This window comes from Bicyclus anynana, chromosome 14, assembly GCF_947172395.1.
Source record: "Bicyclus anynana chromosome 14, ilBicAnyn1.1, whole genome shotgun sequence".
Lineage (NCBI taxonomy): Eukaryota > Metazoa > Arthropoda > Insecta > Lepidoptera > Nymphalidae > Bicyclus > Bicyclus anynana.
In genome coordinates, this window is record NC_069096.1 from 1,228,808 (window position 1) to 1,251,012 (window position 22,205).

The 22,205-nt window shown below is 39.2% G+C and overlaps 1 protein-coding gene across 1 annotated transcript in view; it reads left to right on the forward strand.

The window, feature by feature from the left end:
• The window catches only part of LOC112055426 (amyloid protein-binding protein 2), a 66,253-nt gene that overhangs the window by 33,416 nt on the left and 10,632 nt on the right, over positions 1-22,205 (forward strand). Inside the window, exons 2-4 of the mRNA XM_052885325.1 lie at positions 14,754-14,867; positions 21,165-21,279; positions 21,893-22,019. Of these exons, the coding sequence (XP_052741285.1) occupies positions 14,754-14,867; positions 21,165-21,279; positions 21,893-22,019 (356 nt within the window). The remainder of the gene's footprint in view (positions 1-14,753; positions 14,868-21,164; positions 21,280-21,892; positions 22,020-22,205) is intronic.

A 22,205-nucleotide genomic window follows, 5' to 3' on the forward strand; every position in this document is an offset into this window, starting at 1 on the left:
AAGGGTTGTGGATTTTCATCCTCCTTCAGTTAGCCGGCTTCATCTTAGATTGCATCAACACTTACCATCAGGTGAGATTGTAGTCAAGGGCTAACTTGTAAAGAATGAAATAAAAAAGACTATAATAAACACGGTGGGCTCTTGCGGCGAGTTATTGTTTTTCCTGTCGGTTGCTACGCACGCAGGTCGCGTAACAGCAGACGCTCAAATCCTCAACGCTCATAAATCTTAACGTATCGATATTGTATGCTAAACAATGAAGAAACTAGTAATAAAACTATACCCGACTGCCAAAGAAGGGTTATGTTTTATTACCGTATGGTATAAGCATTAGATTACAATAACAGATTCAGTGGGCAGACAATTTAATCTTCGTGACAACACCGCTAAAGTTTAAACTTTGACGGCAATATTTATAAACATGGATTAAGGTTTATTCCACAATTTTCTTCAAAGTAAAGTGAAATAGTAGTGTTTAGGTCCACTTTACTTTGAAGAAAATTGAGGTTTAAATCACATTCCATGTTTATAAATATGGTTGTCATTGTCATGAAGCTAAGTGTTTGGCGGCTGAAGATATGATTTCTCTATACAACAGAAATGAAAATTATATACATTTTACACTTGGATTTGGAGGGTTTAAGCGGCGATTTCCTTCGCATATCACGAGTATGAGACGTCAAATTCTAATTTCATTTATTTCAAGTACGTTTATTTTCAGTCCGCTTTTGAAAAGCCTGTCAGTGAGTAGTGATGCTACCACTGGTTTAGACTTGAAATATAATGCCGAGTCATTGTAAAATCTTTGTGGTAATGAAAAAGGAGCAATTAAAAATAACCGCATGCAGGAAAATTCAGTTATATAATTTCGACTTGAGACAGCATATATGATAGCATGCAAATTTAAATCATTTTGAATGTCATTGCATTTTCTTTAAGAGAGTTAATTTACAACCAAAGAAAAAGCAATTTTTTAACAGGGAAGTTGTTGTTGTTGTGTCTAAGTGTTGTTTTTTTTAAATTAAAACATCAATAATCAATTGTGTCTTCCAACTGATTTTAGGGAGGACGTTCAATGAAGATTGTATAAATACTTAGTGGAAGAAATTAGAATATTTCCATCTTTATGAAAGGATTTTTCTTACACAAAAATCGTCATCCTACTAGCTATACGATTGATTGGTTGTCAGGGGTTTTACAAAATCTTTCTAATTGCTATATGCGAGTGATTGAGTAAATTACTTTAGCCTGGACACTTACTTTTAATAATAGTGTAATAGATCATGATATTGTAAAAATACGACTTAGCCATGGGGTTTTTCCCAAATAGAGCGTGTGCGTATGGAGTCCGCTTATTATAAATACAAAACAAACGTACATTACTTATCGTCATTACTGTATAATTAATTATGTAAAAAATTATTAACTGACGTATGTATTATGATTAAAAGTTTTTATTGCATAAAATTAATTAGAATTAAAAATGATAATACAAAGTTTTATTGAATAAAAATCCATTTGAATGACGCATGCTATGTTGAAATTATTCAATATTAATGTATTTTTATTAAATTATTTTTGTATTTTTGTGTGCAAAATAAAGAATATCTTCTTCTTCTATTTCTAAACTGTCATTAAAACGAATTTGCCTCTGTACCTATTTAAATTAAAATTTCTTTACAGTCATTCTCAAGCCACGTGATTTCGTATTCACTATTTATTTATTAATTGCTAACTGATCATAGCTCAAAATATAGGTAATAAAGTCATCCTGTGTCTACTGACAACCCTTCGTGTATATCAGAGAGTCGGCAGATGAGATTACTCGACTGACCTTGTGATTTGTGACAGAGCAATGCACTTTCCGGAATACCTACGATTGGCGGGAGGCTTCGGCCGTGGCTCGTTACCACCCTACCGACTAATACGTACCGCTAAGCGACTTGGCGTTCCGGTACGATGTCGTGTAGAAACCGATAGAAGTGTCGATTTCATCCTACTCTTACCAATTTAGCCCGCATCCATTTTAGATTGCATCTTCACTTACTATCAGGTGAAATTGTAGTCAAGGGCTAACTTAATAGTAGTAGTAGAGAATAAAAAATATTAAAAAAAAAGAATAGGTACCTGAGAAAAATGCGGTTATTATTGATTTGATAATAATTATGTTACATAGCTAACATACGTGAAAGTTAGTGAATTCAAAAATTCTTTATTTCAAGTAGGCTCAGTTTACAAGCACTTTTGATACGTCACTTGACTATTTGTAAAGATTCTACCACCGCCTGGCTGGCCCTGTAATGATGATGATGACATGCTTAGGTAGCAGTACCCATGCGAAGCCGGGCGGAGTGACTAGTATTTTTGTACTTGAATGCATGCACTGTGTAACAGCAATTGAATGAATTGCCCAAGCAAACAGTTACGTAGGTGTGCGCGACCTAGGACACCGCCATTCATGGCAGTTTCCACTTGCAGAATTGCAATTCGTTGTAACAACTTTGCTTACTACATAATATATTATTGTTTTTCCTATATACTCATTAAAACAACCGTTACTGGCCGACTTGATAGACGTTTGTCCTGTTCGTTCATTGCGTGCAATTTGACTTGATTTTTTTTTTTTTTATTTATTGTGGGTTGTTGTGGAAGCGAAGTTTTGGGGTTATATTGGCTCTGATTTTTCACAAATCCCGCGGGAATCATATATGTTTCCAGGATATAAAGCAGCCTTTATGTTGTACAATAACCTCTTTTAACCGACTTCCAAAAAGGAGTAGGTTCTACGTTCGGCTGTGTGTATGTTTTTTTTATATTCCAGTGAAAAAGATCCATTAAAATGGCATGAACAAACAGACACAAAAAGTTTAAAAAAATCGGGTTTTAGTATCGTGTAAATAACTTTAAGCACAAAATTCATTAAATAAATTTCATTTGTTCAGAAAGCACAGTTATCTTGAAATTACAGCAAGCATTTAAATGTAATTTATATTAATGTATTAATAGGGTTAACTATTTATTGGTGTAATAGTTAGTTAACCCTATCTCCGAGGCAGTCCAGTATACCGAATAAAAAAAAGTTGTAACCCAAAATACAATGAACACAACAAACGCGATCTACTCAGCTCAACCAGTACGCAACGCATCACCCAGTTTCACAACCGCAGCGCACGTCAACTGTCTACGGTTAACCTTGACCGGTCAGTTAGCTCAACTTGCTCAACGGTTCATCGGCCCGCCGCTGTCGCCTCGATGGCCGCCCAGACGGCACTAATTCATTGATTTGTGGATCAACTGGCTCGTTTGCCTCCGCGCTCTAGTGTTACTGTTATAGGTTTTTAAAAAGTTATTTTAAAAAATATTAAATATGTTAAAAGTTAATATTTTAAAAAAGAAAAAAAGTACAGTTTGGATAATAAAAGTACAGACTAAATGTTCTAAAAAAAAGTAGTATAATTTGGTAAATGAAAGTACAAAATGAAACTGCATATTTCAAAAAAGTCGGAGGGCATTTCCATAATTATTATAGAGCAAATATTGGAGTAAATCAATTTGAATAATTGCAAATTTTTATATACGTTTTTTTTTAAATTTTAAACTGTTTTTTTTATTTGCCGGGTGAATTCAGTCGAACTCTATTAAATAAAGTAGATATTAATTTCACATGTTATTCAAAAATCGAATTTTCTTCCAATCTAGACATTTTGAGGTTTTTTTTCTCTTGGATAGGGTTACGCTTGACTACAATCAAGCCTTATGGTAAGCAATGATGAGGTCTAATATGAAGTGCGCTTGCCTAGAAGGAGCACAGATTGTAGGTGTAGGAAACAGACGCCGGAAGGGCATTCCACATCTTAGGGTTCATTTACACGAGCGGCAACTCTACCGACGACCGCAGTCGACTGCCGCCTGCCGCCAAGACGTCGCTGACTGGCGACGTTTCGGCGAAAGCCGACTGCAGTCGACTCTCGGCGGCAGCCAACGGGAGTCGACTGCAGTTGGCGACCGCCGTAGCTACAGTTCGGTAGCATCGGATTTAGTTCGGTAGCAGTTGCCGCTCGTGCAAATGAACCCTAAGATGTGGAATGCCCTTTCGGCGTCTGTTTCCTACACCTACAATCTGTGCTCCTTCTAGGCAAGCGCACTTCATATTAGACCTCATCATTGCTTACCATAAGGCTTGATTGTAGTCAAGCTTGAAATGTTGACGCAAAACGTCCTAGGTATCCGTGTTTGTTTATGTGTGTGCGCGTGTATGGATGTTTGTGAATCGCTTTCATGGGAAGTTGCAGGGATGGCCTGGCGGGTCAAACGTTTCCGCCTATTGTTATTCGCAGTACCGGCGTTTTTTTGTGCTGCTTCAAGCAGCATTGCTGTCTGAAGGGCATGGACGCTGATGTCATTCCACTTACCTACTCAGGTTGAGAGACACATGGCGGCTTTTTACAGGACGTGTTGCATGCTCTGTGAAGGGTTGCTTAGTTTGACATGTCAGCCACGATTACTTCATCGTCAGTGGCTGACATGTCACATACATGCAGCGCAACTGATCGTGTGTTGGTCGCAATCGGCATGATGTCATACACATCACGACCAACACACGATCAGTTTTATCGGCTGTTAAGCCGTTAGCGCTGCAGGCATGTGAGGTTACTTGATCGTCCGTGGCTGACATATGCCATGATATTCCAATTTCCACTTATCATCAAGTAGGCCGTAGCCCATATGCTTGGCTTATCAATTAGTACTATGTGAATTTAAAAAGGACTAGTAATTCTTTATGTACAAATAATTAATATGTGTGAATGGATTATTGTAAATTACAATGTTTTTTATAATGATATTGCAAGCTGTAAGGCGGAATTTGGTGTTTATTTCAATAAGACCTCCTATAACCTGAATTTGCACTAAATAAATTTCGATTTACTAGTTTTAAAAAATATCGGAAAAAGCATTTGTCGTGATGTATCTAATTCCAATTCCTTACATCACGACAAATGCTATGTCCGATATCACATAAAGCCGGTAAAATTCCCAATTGCGTAACGCAATACGCGCTCCCATTTGCGCCCAGTTTCACAAGCGCATGCAGACGAGTAACCTTGACCGGCGACGTTGGCCAACTGTTGCTCAGCAGGTCACCGACCCGCTGACCAAATGATCCAGAACAATTCTTACAAAAGGTTGGCTGTCCATCAGCATTCAACAGGATTTATTTCTATACTAGCGGACGCCCGCGACTTCATCGTAAACTTTTAACTACCACTACCCTGCCCTATCCTACCCTACTCCTACCCGTACCCCTACCATTCCCATTAAGGCGGCACACGCGACGGTAGCTTAAAAAATGGAGTAATTTCTCCCGTTTTCCCAACATTTCCCGTCACTGCTCTGCTCCTATTGATCGTAGCGTGATGAAAAGTATACTATAACCTGCCCAGGAGTGTGAAGAATAATTGTACCAAGTTTCTTTAAAATCCGTCGAGTAGTTTTTGTTTCTGTAACGAACATACAGACAGACAGACAGACAAAAAAATTACTGATTGCATTTTTGGCATCAATATCGATCACTAATCACCCCCTGATAGGTATTTTGAAAATATATTTCATGTACAGAATTGACCTGTCTACAGATTTATTATAAGTAATGATTAGTAGGAGAGCCGAAAAGAGGATTTTCGAAAATACTCGAGCTCGGCAGATAAACATAAAGGACTATACGTTGTTAACATGCACGTTGTTGAGTACCTCCACCAAGTATGAGCTATTAATATTGGTGGGTACGTTTAGGACAACCAAAAAAAAAGTAACTTCAGAAATACTCAACCAGCACGTCAGATAAGTAGATAATATAATAATAATAATAGAGTATAAGGAATAGTAGAACGATTTGAGCGTTCGTAACGTAACGGAATGGGAGGGTCCTAAAGTTACAATATAAAACCCATAGACATACTTTAGCTCTCGAGTTACGTACGCGATTAATTTTTTTACTTACTTTGAAGGAAATAATCTCTTAATTAATCGCTAAAATTTTTCGACAGTAAGTAAGCCAAAGTAATAAAAATTGCTTTAAAAGTATGTAGTATTTTTCCACCGCTAAAAGCGAAAAAAGTAAATGACTATTTATTCTTCCTACTTATCATTTAATCTACTAAATGTAATCGGTCTCCATGACGCTTTAGTAACTGCAATTTTAGCATCCTGGGCTCCGCTACTGTATCAAGCAATATAACTGTCTGACAGTCAGATTAAAGAATATGGCGCCTTCTAGAAACCTTAAAGCCAAGGACTAAACTTCAGAAATTAGTCAATTAGTACGTCATCAACCCATATTCGACTCACTGCTGAGCTCGAGTCTCATCTCAGAATGAGAGGTGTTAGGTTAGGTTACCTAGAGTCTACCACGCTGGCCCAATGCGCATTGGCAGACTTCACACACGCAGAGAATTAAGATAATTCTCTGGTATGCAGGTTTCCTCACGATGTTTTCCTTCACCAATTGAGACACATGATATTTCATTTCTTAAAATGCACACAACTGAAAAGTTGGAGGTGCATTTCCCGGACGGGATTCGAACCCACACCCTCTGGAGTTGGAGGCAGAGGTCATATCCACTGGGCTATCACGGTCAATTAGTACGCTAGCGTATTTTCACAGCGCCTGAAGTTCACATATGTTCGACGAACGCCTACGCTTGAAACTGTTATGTAAAACTGATCTTGAACTTTGTACCTAAATAGTCGAAGGTTAGGTTCCTAGCCAGTAACTACTTAAAAAAAAATAGAATATTTGCCATATTTTTTTTATAATATGACCAATTTTCCCATTCCTCTCCAACTAGGAAAGACTGTGCTAGGAGTGGGTACGATAATAGACCAACGAGGCGGGGATCGAACCACCACCCCTCGGTGATGACTCCAACCGCTCTTACCGTTGAGATATTGAGGCTTCTAAATTTAATTTCTTGTTTAATTTGATAAGAATACCCACAGTTAGTACCCCGGTGACTTCGTCGGCATCGACACACTCGATTATCATAACAAAGGTGAATCAACCTTAGCAGATAAACAACACTGGCACAGTGGATAACTTTAACAAATCCGTTATACATAATGTTTGTGTTTACGCAGCGCACGCAACGGAAGATCTCAAAAGGATTATATTATTTTCCCATTTTTTCCACATTTTTCACTGATTCTACTCTTCTCATAATTATTCGTCGTCGTCGTTCAACACAAAGCATTTTTCAATTCGAACAAATAACAAACTCTCCAGCTATATGTGTAACTAGCTGACGCCGCGTGGTTCCCGTTCCCGGAGGAATACCGGGATAAAATGCAGCCTTATAGCATTTTTCGATAAATGGGCTATCTAACACTGAAAGAATTTTTCAAATCAGACCAGTAGTTCCTGTGAATAGCGCGTTCAAACTAACAAGCAAACTCTTCAGCTTTATAATATTAGTATAGATATTAAAGTGTAGGTTAGAACAGACACGTCTTAACCCAGTAGATATAACGTCTGCCTTCGATTCAGAGGGTGTAGGTTCGTATCCGGTCCGAGGCATGCACCTCCCAACTTTTCAGTTGTGTGCATTTTAAGAAATTAAATATCACATGTCACTAAAGGCTACGGAGAAACATCGTGAGGAAACTTCTTTATTTTGAGTCTGGCAATCTACATTGGGCCAGCGATATCTTCTCATTCTAAGAGGATACTCTTGCTCAACAGTGAGCCGAATAGGAGTTGTTAATGACGAAGTAAAAACTAACAAGGGTTTACGATTCGCAAGAGATACAATGTTCAAAATTGTCATTCAGTATTGGTCGTAACATATCAATCAACAAACATCTGTTTGGTAACCAATTTGCCGACGCGGCGGAATAGATTACCATAGTCAATGCTAGGGTTGCCAGCTCGCCGAAATTAAAAGCCGGACAGTCTAGTCAGTTTGGCCTGACATTTGGGTAAAAGGCCAGACAGCCTACATTATTGAAGATTTTGTGTACATCTGTTTTTTATGTAAAATCAAGCATTCATGAATTACCGTAAATTTTGTTCCCACACACACTCGTCGTTCGCTCGTTTGCTAAATATAAAACCTAACAAAAGCCGGACACCGTTTATTTTGGCCGGATACTGAATAGAAAACCCTAACTCTGTCCGGCTTTTTCCGGATACCTGGCAACACTAGTCAATGCACAAGTTGGCACAGATACTTCACAAACAAAGCATAGTGCGAGTGCCCACGGATAGAGAAACTTGGCGCTTGGAGTGACCTTGCCAATCGGCCGACTCTGCGTACCCATAATGAATGCCAAGGGAATTTCAAATTTAGTATCCAAGTCATAGGGTACGATATAAGTTGCATCGGTTTCGTATCTATTTAGATGTAATCAATATTTGTACTGGAGCTCGCTAAATTCATGCTTCTATAAACTTTAGAGGACTGCGAATTGGATATTGTTTTGAGTATTGTTTAACAGGTATGTGCTAGTCGATATTATTATATTATGATTTAGTAGCAGAGCTTTTTGTGATTGAGCTCGTCCAGGGAAATACTACCGACATGCTTGTTTCACATGCTTGTTGTTTGTACTACTCTGAAGGTTTACGCCTCAGGTTGATGGGTACAGGGCGGAACTTTATAGGTTGTATTTCTTGCATTGCTGAAGAGGCAAGTGGTTCACGTTGGGGTCCTAAGGGGTACCGAAAAGCGCAATGTTGGTCGACCCCCCACTAGGTGGACCGAGGACCAAATGTGGTGCAGGGAGCTGACGGCTCGAGACCGTTGTATTTATTTCATGCAAGAGTGCTATGTCTGGCAGTGGACATCCATCGGCTGATAACGATGATTCCTTGCATGTTCATAGGTGATGGTTTTTCACTTTATCAAGTTCAAGTGGGTCATCTGCATCCGTCTCGTAAGTCACACAATATACTGGTCGGGCTGCCCGCGTCGTGTCGACTCAATGCCAACGCAATCGATCTATGCCATCTATAGTGCCTGTGCATCATCACGGACAACCAGTTATCCAACGATCCCATCTAAATAATGTATTTAACACGCTTTACACACACTAGCATGGGATCACCCGCGTCGTTCCCATTCCCGTAGCTTTATGACACTCGCAAATAACGTGGCTTTGTGTTGGTAAGAAAATTTTCAATATCGGTTTAGTAGATCCAGAGATTACCCCATACATAAGCACAAACTTTACATCTTTATAACATTTGTATAGGTATGTATGTGATGGAACCTTTCAACGTAATAAGTAAAGCTTGTTAACACGTGTGATGGATTTCCGCAAAGCAGTGCCATTTATACGGTCACCTGTGGTCAGCGCTACAGCGCCGGCGCCGCGTGAGACATCTCTATTGACACTCTACCGACACTGCGCGTGGTGTCACGCTCTCAATGCCAGCCACGCAATCGATCTATGCCATCTATAGTGCATGTGCATTATCACGGACAACCAGATATCCATGGATCTCATCTAAATAATGATTTAATTTTTATATATTTATTTTAACACGTTTTGTATGCAAACACACCGTGGTATGTAGGTGATAGAACCTTTCAACGTCATAATAAGTAAACCTTATTAACATGTGTTATAGCCTCAATAGCTCAACGGTAAGAGCGCTCGGGGTGGTGGTTCGATCTCCGCCCTGTAAGTCTATTGTCGTACCCACTCCTAATACAGTCTTTCCCGACTAGTTGGAGAGAATGAGAATATTGGTCATATTTATAAAGATATGGCAAATATTCTTTTAAGAAAAAAATGTGATGGATTTCCGCAAAGCAATGCTATTCTATACGGTCACCATGAAACAGCACCGGTGCCGCGTGAGACATCTCTATTGACACTCCGACACTGTCAACGCTCAATGTTAGCCGCAATCGATCTATGCCATCTACAGTGCATGTTCATCATCCGTGTACAGTGATTCAACGATCCTTATGAACCGTATTATGGACTGGGATTCGCGATTAACCTTGCGTTTAGCGTATATGGTTGAGCGCTTCGCACTTTTCACGGGTAGGTACATTATTGTTACCTAACAGATAATTTTGTAGAAAATTATATCATTACAATGATAATAAATTCATCAAATAAGATTTGAAGTAGAGCAATAGAGATGGGTGTCTATCCCAGAATATATAAGGGCACTCGCACTTGACATCGGCTTATTCCGTTAATTCGATTTTGACTTTTCGAAAATAATCCTCTACGCACGTTTCACTTCGAAACCGCATCATCCCGAGGATATACTGACTCTACTTATAGTCTGTTGCGAAATAACATAAAATTGAAAACTTTGAAAAACCTTCGAAGGTCGTGAAATGATTAATTACACTCCCGATCAAGTCATCAATATTCTCTTTCAGTGCGCTTTCATTTGAGAACACCCCTTTTTTGCATCAGGGGTAAAAAAGAGCTTTTTCAATACATGGTTATACAACCAAAGCTTTAAGCTGTATATTGTGAACTTTTTCATCCCTCTTTCACGCGAGGTCTTTAAAAAAGTAGAAGCAGACATAGACTAACATAGTCGCGGAGCATGCCACAATGTCAGCGTTACACAAAGTCGTACAACTGCGGAATCAATTCGTGGAAAACAATTTGCCATACAATGTCGTATGTTTATGAGCTCTACTCGTCCGACGCTCTCCGACTGTAAACATGCAAACGAGCGTATCTTTTTTTATGAATGAACAATAACGTTTGCGTACCGTTCATTTAAAGTCTATTTTGTGTTGTTTTTATTAACCGACTTTAAAAAAAAGGAGGAGGTTCTCAGTTCGACGCGTATGTTTTTTTTTTGTTTGTTACCGCAAAACTTTGTCATTTCTTAACCAATTTTAAAAGTTCTTTTTTTTTGTTTGAAAGTATACTTCCAGATTGGTCCCATTTAACTTTCGCGATACCTAAAGCCGATTAAATCATAAACTTTTAGGATTTAAAAACAGTTCTTTCCCGTGGTTCTTTCAGAAACGGCTTTAATTAATAGATACGTACGCCACTGGATTGGCACCGCCTTCACAGTGATCACATGCGATGTTAATTTTCGCTTTTTAGTTTATTTTATTTTTATTTTGACTTGCTACAAAGTAAGCCTTATACCACAGAATACATATGTACAATACACGTAACGGAGCCCCGGATTACTGACTCTTCTGTGTTTGAAAAGAAGATGAAGCAATTATTGCACACAAAATAGAAAAAATGAATGATTAGAAATAAATACACAAAACTTAAAAATGGCAAGTAGAGGCGGCCTTATTGCTAAAATACAATCTTTATATAATATGATACAGGTGATCCGAGATAACAAGACTTAAGATAAAGAGAGTTGGAGATTGTTAAAAATACTGTCGTAAGTAAATATAGGTCTTTGTGACTGGGTGATCAAATGCCCTTTATCCGCTTAAGGATAGCTTAAGTGCGATAAATAATGATCAAGAAGTACGGCTAACGAGCTCTCCGAAGCAACTTACATAGACGTACGTTATCTCTGTGATATCGTTACGTAACCAGTGGCGTAGCGTGCTTACAGGCCCTGAATTAATAGTCGGGGGGCCCAAATAATGAAGGGTAATAATTTCTCATAATAAAAACAAAAATGCGTGCATAAATATAACAGTGACTTACCTATGTAGGACGTTTCCTACACAGATTAAGTCACTGTATAACATTGGAATTAAGCTATTAAGCTTCGGCCGCGGTTAGTTACCACCCTACCGACAAAGACGTACCGCCAAGCGATTTAGCGTTCCGGTACGATGTCGTTTAGAAACCAAAAAGTGGTGTGGATTTTCACCTAATGCTTCTCCTAATAAATTAGCCCGCTTCCATCTTAGACTGCATCATCACTTACAATCAGGTGAGATTGTAGTCAAGGGTTAATTTGTAAATAATAAAAAAAAACAAAGATTGTGTGGTTGCTTTTACACGTAAGGGACCGTTGTAGACTGGGGCACAGTAGATATATTACAAGCAGTATAATAACTCGGCCATATTTTTGAAATAAATACCTACAGCCGCGCGCTCCGTAAACATGTGATAGGGCTGCCTGCCTCCAGCATTTTAATTACATTTGCCAACTTTGTGTTTCCATTTAGTTATGTGATTGTAAATATACTTTTTTTTAAATAAACAAATAAAATACTTTGTAAATTGTAGTAAAATAGGAAGTGATCAATAAAATGCGTGTTGTTTTTTGATTGGTAGATTTAAATAAGGCTGATACTAATCAATGATCTTGAAGGACCTTCATATATTTATTTTGGTGATGCCATCTATCTATTACCACCACACTAGGTGACCAAATAATAAAAAATCGGTCAAGTGCGTGTCGGGCCACGCGCAGTGTAGGGTTCCGTAAATTATGTTAGCACTTTAACCCCTTATGTAATGTACAAAAATACCGATAACGATACCCCCACACTATAGAATAGACGATAAAAAATTGACCCTGACTTGGCATGTAGGGAAGGAACTACAAAAAACAAATTGAGATTGACCGGGTTCGCTAGTAGTTTAATAAAAAAATCTGGATAGGTATATTGATATCAGCTGGCTCTTTACTTTTTTTATTCAAATACATTAAAGTATGAGCAACACAATAATGTTGTTAAATTCAAACAACTTCTTTACGTAACTTCTTTATTACCTTAAACTACAGGTATACAAAACATACATGTCATAAGATTTAAATCTATGTATTACATAATAATCAAAGAAAACAACCTAAATGAAGAAGTTAATAAATAATTATTTAATAATATTATATTAACGTTTTCGTTATTTACCTATTTACACAATTTTATCATTTAAGCATTTATTTATATATATATTTATTAAATTATGCCTTTAGAATACAAAATATTAATCAAACTTTATAAAAATAATAACTTTTTTCCTAGTCGTCATAATTAAAAAATCCAATACACTGCGTTCGTCACCGCGGCACAGTCGCAACGGTCTTCACCCCACGATCACCCCACGTACGAGCTGCGTAGGTATAGCTCGCGTTTCGACCTTTAGTATGAAGTCCAACTACTGCTTGTAATATATCTACTGTGACTGGGGCCCTCGTATCATTGATATGGCACTATATTGCTTACCAATTTGTAACAAAGGGTTTTTGCTTTGTAGAAGAAAGGACAATATCAGTCATGTTTGGTCTGCACGAGGAAGATATCTTTTGATGATTGAACATGATTTTTATTAAAATCGCAGACAGACAATCCTGTTAATGTTAATCCAATACGTCTATTCAATTAGAAGGTTTCAAGTTAATCTATGTTTATATTCTAAATCTAACGCATTTGATCCCAGACATGTAAATATAAAGACTGGATCATGAAGCTTAAATTCACTATGCGAACACCAACGATTCGAGTGACTATTACGGTCACTATTAGATGTTAATAATAGTCACCGAGACATACAGATTACGGCTTTGATGTTATCACGGAGATGAATAGTTCCCAATTCCCAATATGCAGATTTCTACTGAGATTCTAGGAAGAAATAATCTGAATATTGGAAGAAAGAAAACTCAATAATACTCGTTCATACTCGCTTACGAGGCATTTAATGTTTGACCTGAATCCTGAATGTTATTAATTGTTATAATTAATTTTAATTTAAGGCTTCTTCTTTCAAAAATCTATTTGTGGTTCTCTTTTAAAAATTTATTAATAAAGTAATTGATGCCCGCCTCCGTACAGCGGCGCTCGGCAGTCCAATTAGTATCGCTAATGAGTACTCTAACTTGTTTGGCACTTGCTTTATTAACTAACGGCCGCGTGTTAAATCATAACTATGACTACCAATCTACGGATATAATATTATGTATGTACTAGCGGACCCAAGCAAGCTTCGCTTTGACTCATTCCCTACCCCTATCCTATTCTACTCTCACCTACATCTACCACACCATATCCTACCACCATCCTACCCCTACTCTACTTCTACCCTACCCCTACACTGACGTCAATCAATTGTTTTGCCTTCTTGGAACTTTTCCACTAACACTTGAACTTTATGTTAAAGTTCAAGTGTACTGTATGTATGGTATTAAAGTTCAAATTGCCTTTTAAGTATTATTACGAATCGTTTGTATGGGAGTACAGAAAGTATATTTCTGTGGGCTTCACTTAGGGCTTTGAAAAATAGATAGTAGCCGATTCCCACGCCTGACGTGGATAGACAAACCAATCATCTCGCGCAAACAATAGCAACGCTCCTTACTAGTTCTTTTTTTCATTCTTCTTCGCCGGCGAAGACGAGGTCCCCGATATCTGACGTCACCCAGACGTGAGCTTTTTAACTCACGATCTCGGGGGCGCCCGGACTGATACACTCAGGCCAAAACACCCCTCCCGAACGGCCCTCTAAGTCGAGGCTCGAGTCTCAGAGGAGACGCCCTTAGAGAGTCGTTCCGCCCACTACTTTCTTCTGCCTTCGGGCCCCATCAGGCGATGCTTCTGCGCTCGCCCAAACCCCCCGGTGACGCCGCTGAGGTCCCATAAGGAGCCTACGGCACTTACACAATCAGAAAAGTGGGGGGAGTTACTAGTTCTTTGAATCGCGCTCGCGCCGAAGAACTTGGGAGCGGCATGAAAAGGCAGGACGAGTAACATCGCCACACGACGTCTCTGCTTACTTTTGGCGGGTAATAAGTAATTGTAATTTGTGTAAACACAATGTGTAATTGTAATGTTCGTCTGTTGCAGATGCTGCAAGAGAAGCGGCTGTGCATCCTGGGCGCGGAGCTATCCGAGCTGGACATGTTCGAGAGGTTGCTGCGGTTCTCTAGCGCGCAGCTCCAACTGCTGCAGTGCTTCCAGGTTATTGGCTTTATATATGTACCCACATTAGTAAATTGTTTGCTTTTTTTCACCAATGCAGCTGAGCTAAGATTATTTGTGATCATTGAACGTTACGGACAGATAACAGTTAGTATGAAAGGCATAGGTACCTTGTCCGAAACCGAAATTTCGGTCGGACACCTAAGAAAAATAATGGTGTTTTTAGCCCCTGATAGTAAGTGATAATGCAATCTAGGATGGCTAGGCTAACGTGTTAAGAGTAGGTGAAAATCCACATCCCTTTCAGTTTCTACACGGCATCGTACCGGACAGCTAAATCGCTTGGCGGGACGTCTTTTGCCGGTAGGGTAGTGACTAACCACGGCCGAAGACTCCCACCAACCAGACCTGGACCAATTAAGAAAAGCTCAATCGGTCCAGCCGGGGGTCGTACCCAGGACCTCTGTCTTGTAAATCCACGGCGCATACCACTGTATATCTTTCGGAATAATAAACTTTGCTGCTATTTGTTTGAATCAACAAAATATTTGTGTAGGTATAATATTAAAAATAACGGTTTATCTAAGTTGCTTGTAAACACGTAAGTTTTTATCAAATAGTTAGTCATAGCTGTTGAGTGTTTGGAGTTGACCACATGTGTCATAGTTTAAAGACCTCACCTTGAAACAAGACTACAATAGCTGATCGAAACTGACCGAATTCCGTAGTCAAATAAATACGAGTATATTTTAAGGCAGAGCTAAGAGAGTGCTAGCCCAGTGGATATGACCTCTGCCTCCGATACCGGAGGGTGTGGGTTCGAATCCGGTCCGGGGCATGCACCTCCAACTTTTCAGTTGTGTGCATTTTAAGACATTAAATGTCACGTTTCTCAAACGTTGAAGGCAAACATCGTGAGGAAACCTGCATACCAGAGAATTTTCTTAATTCTGTTATAGGGCTCAAAAGGTGATTACAAATATAAGAAAACTATTGTCGAACAAAGGTTATGATTCACAACACTTGTCAGGACAACTTAATTAACAAATCAAAGTGTAACCCAAATAAGATCCTAGAATGGCAGAGAATGACCTTGAGTGGAGTCACGTACTTGTGAACGATGTTTGTAGGGTTAAAGGATCCTTTGACAGTCGACTAACACTCCCCTTTTCCACTCAAGTCACTCTCCCCGCCTATCCTAAGGTAACCCTTAAAGAATTACACAACAAGAGATGTGGACGCCTCGAACGCCACAAGCACACTGAAGCCAACACGAGATCGAGCGGCGTCATATCCGTCACAGACTACTATTTCTAACACTAAACGGCGATAACATTCGGCCATCCTGGTGGCGCATCCGTCCCTGGATCGCGTCCGCGTCTGGTGCAGTTGCGTTTACACTGACAACTTGAGCGTGTACAAACCACTATTGAAGGTCGTGTATGACTCATTTTTAATCGAATGAGTGTGTATGGACCCCGTGTATCTAGGGTTATGTACCTATAGTTCAAGTCACCATTGTATGTAACGTCGTATATGACTCATATTTATCGAAAAATGGCAAGGGTTACTTAATCCGGTAACCAAAATTCACAAATTTCAAACAGTTATAAGTTGAATTATTAACACAAAATCTATACGGCAACATTTCGCGTCTTGTCATAATATTAAAACGCGAAATTCTATCGAGAACACCGTGAAACATAATTTCTAAATAATTTCTGTCTATACCGTCAATACTAAATTTATACCGTCAATACTTAAAACTTGAAATCACGATTCACACAATATTAACTTTCAAATTTAACAATACCGTAATGTAAAACTCATCGGTGCACTAAACTCACTTAATTTGTTACCCTCTTTTATGAAAAATTATCTCTCATACCAGATTTAACAATTAAATGAAAAACGATTGGCCTGATTTAGGGTAGTTTAAAACTTCGTCGTTATCGTTGTTTACTTTGTTTACTTTGTGGGCACAAGTTCTTTATCCCACTTCTGATGTTATAGGGCTCAAAAGGTGATTACAAATATAAGAAAACTATTGTCGAACAAAGGTTATGATTCACAACACTTGTCAGGACAACTTAATTAACAAATCAAAGTGTAACCCAAATAAGATCCTAGAATGGCAGAGAATGACCTTGAGTGGAGTCACGTACTTGTGAACGATGTTTGTAGGGTTAAAGGATCCTTTGACAGTCGACTAACACTCCCCTTTTCCACTCAAGTCACTCTCCCCGCCTATCCTAAGGTAACCCTTAAAGAATTACACAACAAGAGATGTGGACGCCTCGAACGCCACAAGCACACTGAAGCCAACACGAGATCGAGCGGCGTCATATCCGTCACAGACTACTATTTCTAACACTAAACGGCGATAACAATTCTCTGCGTGTGTGAAGTCTGCCAATCCGCATTGGGCCAGTGTGGTGGACTATTGGCCTAACCCCTCTCATTCTGAGAGGAGACTGGAGCTCACCAGTGAGCCGAATATGGGTTGATAACGAACGAACGATGTTTTAAGGTAGGCTTAGATAGGGCTAAGGTTTTCATTTAGTTCTATAAAGTAGTCAAACAAAAATGAAAAAATGAATTATTATTATTATTATATTAAATCAAAAGATAACAAAGTTAGTTCTAATCTTCTTCGTCCCTATTCTCGTCATCTTTGCCGTTTTTCTCTACACCATCTAACTTTTAAATGAACCACAAGTTCGCACGCATTTGGCGTGTTTTTGCGGGCTGATTTCTTGGGAAACCTACATTATAATAACATACATAAGTCATTTATTGGTATCTTTGTCCCTATACTCGTCACCCTTGTTTCTTTTCTTGTCACTCTGGTACCTTTTTTCATCATCCTTGTATCGTTTCTTTAATTCTCCCCCCACTTTCGGTTTCCTGACATGCTTGTGCCTTTTTTCATCGCCTTTGACCCTTTCTCGCAACCGTTAACCCTTTTCTCGTGATCATTGCGCCTTTTGTCACCCTTGTCTCGTTTCTCATCATTTTTGTCTACTTTATTTTCATCCTTGTACCTTTTCTCGTCATCCGTGTCTCGGTTTTCGTCATTCTTTTCTCCTTTCTTTTTATGCTTGGCCGTTTATCTCTAGCTTTCAGCGGCAGCACATCTTTATACTCTAATCTCGTATTTGACCCCACATATGGCCGGTCGACAATGATATAATAGACAAACGTCGTTGACGCATGCTAAGCCTAAGGTTTTTTTTCTACAAGTTAGCCCTTGACTACAATCTCACCTCACCAGTGATGATGCAATCTAAGATGGAAGCTTGCTAACTCGTTATGAGTAGGATGAAAATCCATATCCAATTTGGTTTCTACACGACATCGTGCCGGAACGCTAAATCGCTTGGCGGTACGTCTTTGCCGATAGTGTGGTAATTAGCCAAGGCCGAACCCTACCAGAACCTAAACCTACCTGGACCAATTAAGAAAACCTCGATCAGGCCACCCGGGGATCTAATCCAGGACCTCCGTCTTGTACTTAAATCCACCGCGGACACCACATAGCATGCGACTACCGACATTATCTCGTGAAGATAAATAGACAAAATGCTAACCAATAATGGCAGAGTAGGTTCAGTCCCCTTTCGCCCCAACGCAACGAAAGATATAGAGATATTTCCGGTTGCGCCGCTTGGTTGACATTTGTCTATTCCTCTTCATGAGCTATGTCGTTTGGTCGCATGTTAGGCCTACAGTAGTTCCAGCCACGTGCACGCGCACGCTTACAATCAATCTATTTGTTGCGGCGTTTCTATGTTACATCACCGCCGCTAAACAATCTGCCGTAGGTAATCAATTACCTAAATGTTCGTATTGAGAACATTATAAAAGCCAAAGAGTATGTGTTTTGACGGCCTCCGTGGCGCAGTGGTATGCGCGGTGGATTTACAAGACGGAGGTCCTGGGTTCGAACCCCGGCTGGGCAGATTGAGATTTTCTTAATTTGTCCAGGTCTGGCTGGTGGGAGGCTTCGGCCGTGGCTAGTTACCACCCTACCGGCAAAGACGTACCGCCAAGCGATTTAGCGTTCCGGTACGATGCTGTGTAGAAACCGAAAGGGGTGTGGATTTTCATCCTCCTCCTAACAAGTTAGCCCGCTTCCATCTTAGACTGCATCATCACTTACATCAGGTGAGATTGTAGTCAAGGGCTAACTTGTAAAGAATAATAAAAAAAAAAAAGTGTTTTAAATTTCAAGCTAAATCAACTTTGAAAAGTTATAGTCCAGTAGATCGACTGGACTATATTTTTTCAAAATGTGCAAGCTCTTGATTAAAAACAATTGGTGAACAATATTGTTTAAAAATGTTAGTATTAGTAAAGCAAAAAATAGCAATAGTAGAAAAACCTATTTAATGTGATCGAGTTCGGTGACGTTTATTTTCTGAAATCGGGGCCTTAACTGTAGGGGTTAGATAGTGACCCCATCCTTCCACTTGCAAATCATTTTGGCAAATCTCCATTGCTTCTGACATTTTAATATTTTTTGAAAAAATAATAATAACAACGCGTATGTTTTTTTTATGTTTATTACCTCATAACTTTTTCATTTATTATTTTGAAAATTATTTTTTACTTGAATCATCATCGTCATCATCATCATCATCATCATCATTATACAATTACACAAAACAGAATTACCGAATATACAAAATAAATATTCAGTCGAGCCGTGTCGGAGAAGTATGGCAACAAAGTGATATAAGATTCTTTTATGTACATTACATATGTATATTCGATACTAAACGATGCTCCGCGGTTTCACCCTCGTAATTCCCGTTCCCGTGAGAATACGGGAATAAAATAGGTAGGTATGACACACACAAATAACGTGACTTTCTAGTGGTAAAAGAATTTTTAAAATTGGTTCAGTAGATCCAGGAATTACTGCCTACAATACCATCAACTATGCCGCTTTATAATATCAGAATAGAGTATAGATTATGGTCACAATGTCACGTACTAATTACAAAGTGGTATAAAATAAAATTAACACCGCAGTAATTAGATTCTACTAGTACATAGTTAGCACGCGTAATGTGCGACGTATTACATAATGTGCCTATGTAGATAACAGACATTGGTGTGACGAATGGATGACGAGTTTGTTTACGGTGTAGTACGGCTACTAATGCGAAGGTATCGACTACTTGTATGTATTGTGTATTCTGTGCAGGTTTATGTAAGTATACATGGTGCTCGGGAGCGTTTCCCATACCTCTAGGGTTATATTTTTTAAGGAAAATTAATTGAATCTGTTTAAGGAACATGTGTTCTAAAATGAACACTTTTGGAGTAAAAAATATTTCTGTTGTAAATAGATCTTAAATTGTGTCCCTTATATCGCTTTCTTATATGACACAGCCAAACTTACTTATTCGTTTATAACTTACTAATGAAGTGCGAAGTGCCAGTTATAATATCTTGTCGATATCGACAGTCTTAACATTACGATTACGTATTTTAAAATGCAAGGATAGATACAGGTGTGTGTTACATGGATAGTCGGAATTATTTTGATTACTTTGTATGAAAACATAAAAAGTATTTTTTGATTAATTAAAAAAAAATATACAGTTCGGCTTCTATAAGTAGACTTGTACACAGCCTGTAGTTATTGAAAATACTCCACATCACTCTGTATATAAAAGCTCACTAATCACGAAATCTCTAAGAGCACTTGACGTAACAAAGATGAAATTTGGCAAGAAGTTATTTTTAGTTAGTAGGTAGGTAGCTAAGAACTGATTTTGCGATAGGGCTGGAATAAGGAGGTCAAAATGCGTCCGCTGGTTTTTGTCATAAAGTCGAAAATTATCAACTAAGCCCCTCGAATTACTAAAGCAGCATGGTAGGTCTAAGCTCCGAATCCTGTCCTATAAAACTGAGAGTTCTGACTCTGTACTCTGTCAATAAACTAGGCTGATTATAATAATGTTGATACGGGGCCCTTTACGTGTAAAAGTACAAAATTGGCAAAATGTAATCCACGATGTCACTTATCTGGTGCTTCTCGGAAAAAAATCATATAAAAAAACTGCAAAAAAATTTACTTCAGAAATGACAAAATATAAAAAAGCCATGAAGCGTGCAGCCAAAAAATCAAAACATCCTACCTATATTTTAAGTCACTGTCGTAATTATTTTAAGGATGCATTTTTGTTTCTTTTGTGAGAAATCTTTTCCCTGGGCCCCCCAATTAGTCTTGACACATGGCCTCTCCAAGGTACGCTACGCCACTGAATGTTGCCAACAAAAACTCTTCAACTTGAACTAACTTTAGCTAATGATGTGTTGCAGGCGGTGATTGAACACGGCTCGAAACTGTCGACGGAGCTAGCCAGCGGGTACCTTGCGAGATGCGACGCTAACACTAAGTCGTGCAACTGGCTCATACAACTGGGACTTAGGCTCGGTAGGTTATAATATGTTTGTGACAAATCATTCTCATCAGCCAATGGAAGTCCACTGTTGGAAGACCTCTAGTATGGAATCCAAACACCACGGTCTCGAGCAGCTAGCATCTAGCGGATGATATCATTGGTCCATCTAGTGGGTGGTTAATAACACCTACGCTTTTCTGTACGTCATTCCACCTCCATCGACTCTCTGGACTGTACCCTTGCCACTTTAACTTCGCGACTAGCTAAGCTATGTCAGTGACTTTGGTTCTTCAGCGGATCTCCACGTTTTTGATTCGATCACACAGGTAAACTTCACGCATAGCTCACTCCATCGGCCGCTCAATTACTCTGAGCTTTCTTTTGGTGACCAAGTCTTGGATCCGTAGTATCATCACTGGCAACACGCACTGTTCGAAACTTTCGTCTTTAGGCACTGATAAATTTTGTGACAAATTGTAAAAATAAATTCCTTAATGTTTAGAGAGAAAAATCTTCAAACAGTTCTTGTTTCCAGTGATCATGTATGGAAATCAAACGTGATTGCTAACTATGGGCCTCATAAAATGGCCCGGAGCCACTTAAAGGTTGACATCAATAGACTTGTGCTTGTTGCGATGTCCACAGGCGGCTTCCTGAACGAGGCGGGCTGGTACGCAGACGCGCAGCGCGTACTGCTACGCTGTCGCGACCTGTGCCAGGCGCAGCCGCAGACGGCGCACTACAAGAGGCTCACACTGGAATGCTGCCACAGGTCACTACGCCATATCATCATCATCATTCCATATTCCCACCTAACCCAACCCATATTCGGCTCACTGCTGAGCTTAAGTCTGCTCTCAGAATAAGAGGGGTTAGGCCAATAGTCCACCACGCTGGCTCAATGCGGATTGGCCTAAGTTTATTGTTGATTGGCTTAAGATTGTTAAGAGTATCTTTC